At 32.3% G+C, this 10460-nt stretch overlaps 1 protein-coding gene across 1 annotated transcript; it reads left to right on the top strand.

Moving 5' to 3' along the window:
• Positions 1-6993: 6993 nt before the first annotated feature.
• Positions 6994-10160, top strand: LOC149805945 (uncharacterized). Its single transcript, XM_089937119.1, has 3 exons — positions 6994-7224; positions 9113-9300; positions 9826-10160. Exons 2-3 carry the CDS (start codon positions 9180-9182, stop codon positions 10119-10121), a joined length of 417 nt encoding a protein of 138 aa, XP_089793245.1. The 5' UTR covers positions 6994-7224; positions 9113-9179; the 3' UTR covers positions 10122-10160.
• Positions 10161-10460: the final 300 nt, after the last annotated feature.

Genomic DNA, 10460 nt, shown 5'->3' with positions numbered 1-10460 from the left:
TTCAGATTTAGTGGTGCACTCTTTTAATATAATTTGTCATAATAGAAACAATAACAAGAAACATTTTAGTGTGCAAGTTTCTTGTTGTAAAAATCATTTTCAATGATTTCATGTCAGAGTAAATTTGATATTTTCTCTTTATCTGTGTTACAAAGGGAGATTTACACATTTAAATTGCAAACTTAGCATATAATGAGACTGTGATAAGGAACAAAGACATTTTTTTATTTTTATATAAATTTGTACAATAGCTTCTTTTTATAGACTATTAACAAATTTTTCCATAATTTTTTAATGATGATGTAACACTAATTATTTATATGGAGAATGTTTCAGCTAAACATTGGAGTCTCTGAAAAATGAAAATATAGATTTGATTTGACATGGAGAGAAATATTGAAACTTGATTAAATTAGGCAGTTGCTAACTTACGAAATTTAGTAACCTGTTATCATGTTGCAAGATATTGAAAATTCTAGTATTATTAAACAAAATTCCCCTTTGGATCATTGAGAATTGTTCTACTGCATGACTACTCAGGAACGGTTAAAATAGTCCTAAATTTGGACCTTTGTCTATTTTCCATTGCTAAACAAATTTCAAGCTTTGAAGAAATTTCTCCACTGATGTTGTTAGATACAGTTGTTGTATGTTGGGATGGAAAGTAAATTTTTCAACTCATAATTAGTTGTATCTGTGATAAAATCTTATGAGGTTTGAATGTCAGGTCTTGTTTTTTTTTTCTTCATATGTTTATTTTCAGTTTGATTATATAATGATGGAATTTTTATTTCATTTTGCATGGTATGTCCCTGAAGTTTATGTACATCATTGGTAGCATATTTGGAAATATTTTATTATTTTATTTCAATAAACATATATAGACACCATTGTCATCTGTATTATGAAGATTTCATGCATATTTGATCAACCCCAAATCTGTCAGATTCAAATGCTCAAATTAACAGAATATCAGCTGTTCACTCTTACTGTCTTGCTGTTAGAATATAAAACATTTGTAGCCAAAGGTATGGTTATGCATTCATCATGCATCATCTATCATGCATCATGAATCCATCCATCAACAATTGCTTTTTACCAATCATATGTTGAATATGGGTTTATAATAATAACATTTAGGAGGAGGCTCCATGAATATTAATGAGGTGGTCTGTAGCCTAACGGCCTAACTTTGTTATCTATCAGGACGGCATATTTGTGATCCAGTTTTGATGAAACTTGGAATATACCATTATCTCACAAGTTTGATCATGAGTGAGATGCACTTATATTGATGAGCTGATCTTCCATCTGATTGGATAGGCGTGTTGCCATTCTAGAAGCCATATTACTTATCCAATTTTGACTGAGCTAGAAATATTGGCTTATATCAGTAAAATCTTGGATGAATCTGATAATGAGCAAGATCAGCATAGTAATGATATCATTTTGCATCTGTCTGACTGACCTAGTTGCCACTACAGGAGCCATATTTGTTATTTGATTTTAATAAAACTTAAAATATATGCTTTTCATATCATGAACTTGGAGTGTTTCAGTTAATGAGCAAGATCAAAGTATAATAGTGAGGTGTTCTTACATCTGTTCGACTGTGCTTCTTGCTTTCCTTGAAGCCATATTTTTATCTGTTGGGTTTATCATCATCAGCATCTTGATTAACTCACGAAGAAGAAACTGTGCATATTAATTTTTCTCTCATCTTTAAAAAGACTTGTCATTAGCATATGGTCAAATAAGTAAAGCTATAACGTTGACACTGCTACATAGGCTTGCTTCATGAATTAGTCAACCGTTAATAAGTTATGTTAGACAGGTAAGTAATTTTAGACCCACTTGGGCCTCTCTGACTTTCAAAGGTTTTGAAATTCTGTTCAAATATACATATAAACATAACAATGTTTATTCACTTTATTTCTGCACAGCGTTGCTCTATTGGATAAATTGTCAATAACTTTAACCGAATACAACAATCATAAAATAACTGAATTACGCACTGAACAATAACTCTTCTTTTAGCACCAGTAGTTTCACATAGCACATTAGTATGTCCTACATCCACCTTGCTTTCTTCAGATATGAAGGAAAAGGAGACAAGTCCAGATATGACTTCCTTTTTAGGTATTCTTAAGCATACCAATAATGCGATTGTGTTAGGGGAGTGCGGGAGATACCCACTTTGTACCTAGTACTTTTTAGGTTGTATTAAATATTGGTTGAAGGTCGTAAAAATGCCTTCAACTCGATACCCACACCTATGCTTTTTAATGTTGAAAAGATTAGATGAAACTAACCGTGGTCACCTGGGCTACCAAAGTCAAAGACAAGTTATTTCGTTTCAGTTTTGGGTATGTTTGGCTAAATCAAGATGTTGGAGACGAAAAACAATTTTTCGCACTATTTTTGCAAAGAATTAAGGATTGAACACTACAAAACTGGCAAAGTGATATTAACAACTCACATAAATGTGGGTACTATAGCGTGTATAAAACTGAATTAGGACCGGAAAAATACATCTCATGTGGTTTATCGTATTTTATTAGGAAATTACTTTCTAAATTTAGATGCTCAGTAAATACGCTGAAAATAGAGACATGTAGGCATAGAAAGAATGAGAGAAATAATAGACATTGTTAACTATGCTGGAAAAATAAAGTTTATTTGTTAGAAGATGAATTTCAATTTGTTTGTGTTAGTCAAGCTTACGACCATGTAAGAAAGAAATACTCCAATGAAGTTTATTATCTCTTTCAGTCTGTCGAAATTTTTGTATCCCTAATGAGTCAGAGCTATATATCAAATATAAGAAATCTTTCTTACTACATCGACTTGGCTTTTCGTCTTAGACATTCTTTGATAACTCAAACGAATGGTGTATACTATACTTAGAGGTAGTAGCATCTTTATAAAATAATGCACCGATTATTGCAAATTGTGTACTTATACCCACGATGAGTACCATGTTTAACTTCTTTAAACCATGGCGTATTATTTTGACTTGTATTGCATTTTGTAATATGGGCCGGTGGCCTAAATTACTGAATAAAGTATATTATTATTATTATTATTATTATTATTATTATTATTTGACATTGTTTTAACTATTCAAATACAAATATTATAGAGAAAACTAACCTGAAGCTTTCGTCCTCGTATTAAAGACTTCATCAGCAGACTGATTTAATCTGTACTTACAGTTAACATCACTCGATAGAATGCTGAGCGATAATAACAGATTGTCCCAGATATGTGGCAAGCAGAAGACCAAGTCTAAGCTCATAAGAAGTAGCACAGCACATCCACAAAGTTTTCATTGTCCATACTGCAACTTGTAACCCATTACAAATCCTTGATTGAGAACAGGCCTGGTTTGAGAATCGATCTACATCCGTGTGCACAAACTGACCCTGAACAGGGACAAGGGCCGTAACAATTTGCAACACATTTCGTGCAGAAACTGACGCTGAACAGGGACGAGGGCCGTTACAATCTGCAACACATGAATAGATATAGGAACTAGTATCGTCCTGAACAAATAACAGATTTCAATGCTTGCAGTGTCCAAGAAACAGAATTTATGGAGACAAATATGCATTTACATTGGAGACTGCACACAGAGAGAGAGAGAGAGAGAGAGAGAGAGAGAGAGAGAGAGAGAGAGAGAGAGAGAGATTTGGTTTTTTAACGTAGATTTAACACTTTTTCAGTCATATCGCTATGATGTCCGCAGTATGGCAGTTTATAGTGATGCCTAGCACTGGGACATCATGACGCAGACATGTAGCATGATGTACTACCCAGTCATTTATTCTGACTCCAGGCCAACGAGTCCTAACACTAACCTCTTAACGCTGAGCGCCTAACGAGGCAGCTGTTAGTACCATTTTTATAAGTCTTTGGTATGACTCAATCGGGGTTCGAACCCGCGACCTCCCGCATATAGATAGATAAGAGAGAGAGAGGAGATGACCGTCCTTATTTTTCAGCATTGGGAAGACCCAAAAATTTAATTAATCACAAAATAAGAATATTTCTCAAGTCCATTATCATGGAGCTTAATGCTTAAATACAAGCTTCAAACTAAAGAAATAAACTTTATCTTCCGCAATAAATGAAGAACTGAATATTTTATTCTGAGACCTAAATTAAATTATAAAATAAAAGCAAAACCGAAGGATGTACGCTAATCCCATATTTACATGTAGGTGTCTTGTAACTACACATGCAATAAGAACAAAAAGCCCCAGTGATTTTTGTAACCCTCACCATTCATTCCGTCTTGCTCCTGTAACTCATGTGGATACACCTGGGACATATGAGCAATGATTTCACTCTCTTAAGAACTACCACAATCCTAGAAACAACCATATATATTTTTATGTCCAACCTGCTTTCTTCAAACTTTGCCAACAACCCCAATCCGTCTTAGTTGAATTAAACTTATCGTGCAACACAAACGAAAAATGTGATGATACATGAAAAGTATGAAATGTTTGGTTTTTTTTATGTTGTTATTTGCTTATTTATAGAACTTGTGGGCTTTGGATCGACAACTCACATTACTTCCCTCATTAACATATTTGTATTATTGCCGAGTGCTTGACCAACGATCGCATGAGCTGGAGATTCCCGTTGTTCAATACTTACAGTAAAAATACATTATAACTGATACATTGTTTCGTTTCACCTCCTTTTGTAAGAGTAGGAGATATAGTTGGATTCAGCTGATATAATTATTTATAGTTTCATTTATATTTTCATGAAGCAATATAAGATTGAATGGTCCATATAAAAAAATTGGAGGAAATAATAGTAGCTGATGGATATTGTGTATGTTGAATGCTCTAGATCGCAAAAGCGAAGGTTTCTTTAATCTGCGTGGAAATATTTGGGTGAGAAAAATAATTAATATGGGGTTTGAACCAAAACAAGGAAATCCCAGTTACATGGTTAAATTCACTCTCTGAGAGACACATAATGTAGCCCATCGAGGGGGATTTCCTTTTCCGTATTCAAACCCCAAAACAGATTTTAAGCAGTCTCGTGTATGGTTATTCACCCCACTGGCCACACACTAGGTAGTTGTGTTAACAATTTGCGATTGTTTGTGGGTCTCTTTTATATTCGAACTCATTCCCCATATTTTCTTATAATTTTAGTTTATGTGTCCTAATATTAATTGATAATCTTTAAATTTTAGTTTATATGATCAAATTAAAATTTTAGCTTATATCTTCTAATATTAGTTTATATCTTCTAATTTTAGTTTATATCTTCTAATTCTATTTTTTTGTTGATCTTTTAAACCTCAATATATTTTGTTATATAGTACACATTTTACTTATTATTTATTTCCCATGCTTTCTCTTTTGTCTCGATATTCTATGATATTTTGCTTAGTTTTTATACATGTTGCCATTGGTTCTAGTATTTCTATATCCTTCTTATTTCTGTAAATTTAGTGTGTGTTCCTTAGAGGATATTCAAATTGAGATATATTACTTTAAATTGAGACGAATTATATCACTAATTCTCATATGGGGCTATAACGGCTAAGAAATTAGACGAATCTCTTTTGTAACTGGAGAACAAATACGGTTATTAAACGAATTTGGCTTGGCATCAGGTTTGCACTACAATGTTTTTAAATCAAATTTTTTTTTTGGATTGGAAATAAAATAATTTCTGATGAAAAATATATCCCAAAATTGATATTAACGGGTAATCCGCCATATTTAGATTACTGGGAGTAGATTTCTCTTAGAATTTAAATGTTATGGTTGAATTTAATTTCTTGACGAACTATGTGCTTTACAATTAGACAGGTAGTATTAAGGTAGATAGATAGATAGGTAGATATATAGACAGACAGACAGACAGATAGATAGATAGATAGATAGATAGATAGATAGATAGATAGATAGATAGATAGATAGATAGATGGATGGATAGTAGATTGATAGATCGATAGATGGATGGATGGATAGATAGATACATAGATCGATATATATATATATATATACACAGACGGATGGATGGATGGATAGTAGATAGATCGATAGATCGATAGATAGACAGATGGATGGATAGATACATAGATCACAGATAGATAGATAGATAGATAGATAGATAGATAGATAGATAGATAGATAGATAGATAGACAGATAGATGGATGGATGGGTAGATAGATAGATAGATAGTATGGATGGAGAGAGAGAGAGAGAGAGAGAGAGAGAGAGAGAGAGATTATTTTAATTAGAAGTAGCAGCAGTAAGTAAAACTTTCTAAATTACAGCTTGGTAGTGTATTCTTGTCAGCTTACTATAGTAAGCTCATTTCTTTTAATGTCCACGCTCATTATGTCTTCGCACTATTGAAACTGAGTTGTAATTAGGGGAGATTAGTGTCTGATCTATTGAAAGCTTACTGTTCTGTGCACTCGAATGCAAGGTATAAATAAGGGAATTGTTTCATAGCTTCCTCAAATGAGGAAACTTAAACAGCATTTAAAGGCGAACCCTCTCATTCTTGACATTTGCTGTCTCAGATTTTCCTTACTTTCTGATTTAACCGGAGATAAATGGCCACATGCGAAATGAAGGATCACATTGAGAATACCCACTGGTAAGTTATTATTTTGATTTTATAATCTTACATTTATTTTTTTAATATATTTGTTCACTCTTGTTTATTATATGTTTGTAAATGATGTAGAATCGTATTGGTGAAACGTATTTTATTTCCTTCCTATTTTTTCATACGTGAAAATATATTCTTTTATTTTTACGTGTCAATATACAAGATTCTACATCATGCCACACAAAGCTTGATTATGTGTCCCTACACAAGTTATACGAGCAGCAACTAAAATTAACACTTTTTAGTAAATAAAAACATTAGTTTTTAGACATGGAAATTAATTTGCATAGAAGAAATTTGACTCTACGCCGGTTGTATTTCAAGTTATTTCCCCTTACTTGATTGACAACGAAAATTTTTTGAATACATTCTGTGTGCATTGCTGAATAGGCTTTGCATTCTTGTCAAATATGATCAAATAGGTTACAGAATGATAAGTCATAGTTTACTGCGACAGATTTAGTCAACCCAATCCTACAGTTCTCTTGGTTAACTGATATTTATATGATCAACCGATGAAAGCGAGATGAATTTACGAAAAGTGGGGTGGGGTGATAAGCAGAAAAGTGAGTACAGGTCTCACTGGACAGGTTATCTGGTGAATTTTCATCCGACGATGACCAATTACAGAAAAATGAGAATAATTTTACACTGAAGATACAAATAAAAACAAACTAATGATTTTTGTAGAAAGCATACATGTGAGATTTTGACTGCAGTAATCAGGTTAATTCCTGATGCAACTGGTGGTTTTTATACTGAACCAACACTGTTACCAACCCCTAAATTTTACATTCATTTTTGACAAGAAATAGCTATTTTGAATATTTTTCTGTGACAAGGCAGCTAAAAGAATCAGTATGTGCCTTATGCATGAATAAAGTTCACTAGTACTATAACACATCAGCATACTTTTCATCACCCCTCAACCATCTAGATTTTTAGATATTTACCTCTGTAGCAGACACACAAAAATACGTAAGCCAAGTCGACAGCTCATTTGCAGCCCAAGTTACGCATTTGATCTCCAATGCAAATCTAACTGTGACAGGCAGTGACCAAAAAGCCAACCTATTTCCAAGCCTAACTCAAAGTAAATCTGAACCACATTATAGATTTAGCTTATGTGTGAATTTATAAATGCTAGGCTTGTGATAATTAGGTTCACGCCTTCTACCTTAAAAATTAGGGGGGTGTCAAAATACGAAACTATCCAGTGAGACCATAATCTTATGAACTTCTGTTCTGTTGCAAGTTTGGTATATAGTAAAATTATATTTTTCCAGTTCAAATTCCAGATATATTTCATCTTGTATTAGTAAAAACTATATATTTTAACTCGTGGCTTCGCTACTCGTTTAAATGTCACGTTTTCTGTACCAAACGATACAGTTTCTGCTATTCATGTAGGGGAATATAACGTCTTATATTTATGTGTATTCATGTATTTCTTACACATTTGTCGGTTTTATGTGTATTCATTTATGTGTTTATTCATTCAGTCAGTTCTTACATATGATGTTTTTCTCTACTCGTTCCACTGTCGCTTCCTTAATTTGTTTGTACTTTTTTTTAAGAAAATGTAACTTTTATACATTTTTTTTTTATATCACTGACAAGCTGGACAATCACTTTTCCTAATTCACTGAACTATATACTAGCAAACAAAAGCATAAATGGTCATTAGGCAAAAATTATAAAGTATCACTTTGATAATTAAAAAAGAAATTATTTTCTCAAAATCCTGAAAATAAATTATTGCTTTTGTAATTTACATTGCACCTACAATTAAAAACGGGATACAATAGTAATACATTTTTTCTTTGATAAGGCACGTTTTGAGCCATTGAGTATCGCAATAGGGGGTAAGTGGGCAGGTCATCACTACACAAATTTGGGATCCACTTTGATAATAGGTTGTCATTTGTAGAAGTAGATTAAACTTTAATTCAGGAACACATTTAATTCATCTCACTTTTTTAATACATTTTCTTTGCCTGTTAGAGCAAGTATTTATGCATCAAAATCTTAAATTTAAGATCACTGAAATAAAAATGTAATCTTCATTCCAAAGATAACCGAGTTTTGTTTTTAAATGAAGTTGAAAGGTGGTGGGGGGGATGGAATATTATGCTTGCTGTTGCTGTTCTGGAGTCTTACTCTGGACATGTGATGAGGTTAAGTACAACCTCCTGGCTGATTACAGCATAAATAATTTAAATCATCTTTTTTTCACTGGTATGGTTCTTTAATTGCCTTAATATTAAATGAAATGCAGCCCACTGTTGAAATCTTTTATGAAACTAAATATAGAAAATTTGAATTACAGATGCCCTAACTTGTAAAATATCAGTTCTATTCATGATTGTTGCTCTTTCATTAAGCTTAGAATGTAATTTTTATTTTAATATTTTTCTCTCATGTTTCTCATGAAGTATCTTTATTTCTTTATAGGAACAGATATGCCATTGACTTTGAGCTCCTAGTTACACTTGATGAACTGGATGAACACTATGAGATCATGTGTCCAGATAGTTTGAACCAGAGCTCCGATTCACAGAATCAAGATGATATCCTTGATGATTTCTACATTCTTTCTAATGATTTTCTGCTGCCAGGTACCAAGAAAGAAGAGATAAATGGTAATTACCATAATTTTTTCTTTCTTTTATTTCTTTAAGTATACTTTTCAGAGAATATTCCAAGTTCATCATTAAATTACTGCTGTCCTGTATGGGTTTTCAAGCAAGTGATTTTATAGTAGATCTCATGTCAAATGAAACAAGATTAATAATTGATACCATTTCCTAGACTTGCTGTACAAAAGATATCAATTATGTGATAAGTTTAATAAATTTTATTGATATTGATCACAAGTGTATTATTCTTTTTATTGTGGTGCAAACATTTATTGGAAGAAACCACAGAATGTATTTAATGAAGAAAAGAACATATGGAAGTCTCAAACCATATGCCCTTGACTTAAATGACATCATGGCATCACTTGTGCTAGATTGAATTTTTTTTTAAAAAGTATTGCAGATAGAATGCTAGGTACTTCCAGAGTTTTGTGTATTTGATCAGTTGCAAGGTTTATTATTGGTTTTTATAGTCATCTTACCACTTTATTAATAATTTGATAATCAAATACTTTTTTTCTCTTTCAGACTTGAACAACAACAGTACATCATGGTGTACAGAATTTACAACTTCTATGCAAAGAAAAGAGGGTGAAAAGGACCAAAAAGAAAAAGATGTAGATTTATCTTTCCTGGATGCCCTTGACATTGAAGAATTGTGTGCGGAACAACCAGCAATTGGTGATATTGAAATTGTAAATCCATCTGCTAAGCCGAAAGTTAAAATCATTTGTCAGAGAACACGGAAGGTTGAACCATCTCTACGAATTTTGCTCCTAAAGAGTTTAGCCTCGAATGTAAAATGTTTATATGCACTATCATGACAATTTTCTTTTGTGTTGAATAAATCTGTTATTAATTTATACTTTGGTTGTTCATCACTGAGTGCATTTATGATAAGTTTGTCATCATTAGAGTATCCAAGTACTGATTGGTTTGTCTTTGTGTGCCCTGTGTCATATAACAAGAAGAAATTAAAAAAAGTGATTTTGATTATTTGATTGGTTATATTATAAACATAAATCTGATGTTTTTATTTCCCTTAGGATAGTTATATAAAACTAGTTTTATCACTGAGTCAGTATGCTTTAGAATATTCTTCTCAATGAAATCTACATACATTTCACTTGTTTAGAATTTGTCTTTGGAGACACATTATATTG

This window comes from Sinohyriopsis cumingii, chromosome 2 (assembly GCF_028554795.1).
Source record: "Sinohyriopsis cumingii isolate HCF-2022 chromosome 2, ASM2855479v2, whole genome shotgun sequence".
NCBI lineage: Eukaryota > Metazoa > Mollusca > Bivalvia > Unionida > Unionidae > Sinohyriopsis > Sinohyriopsis cumingii.
Note: the sequence above shows the minus strand (reverse complement) of the source record. Positions and strands in the feature narration are given on the sequence as shown.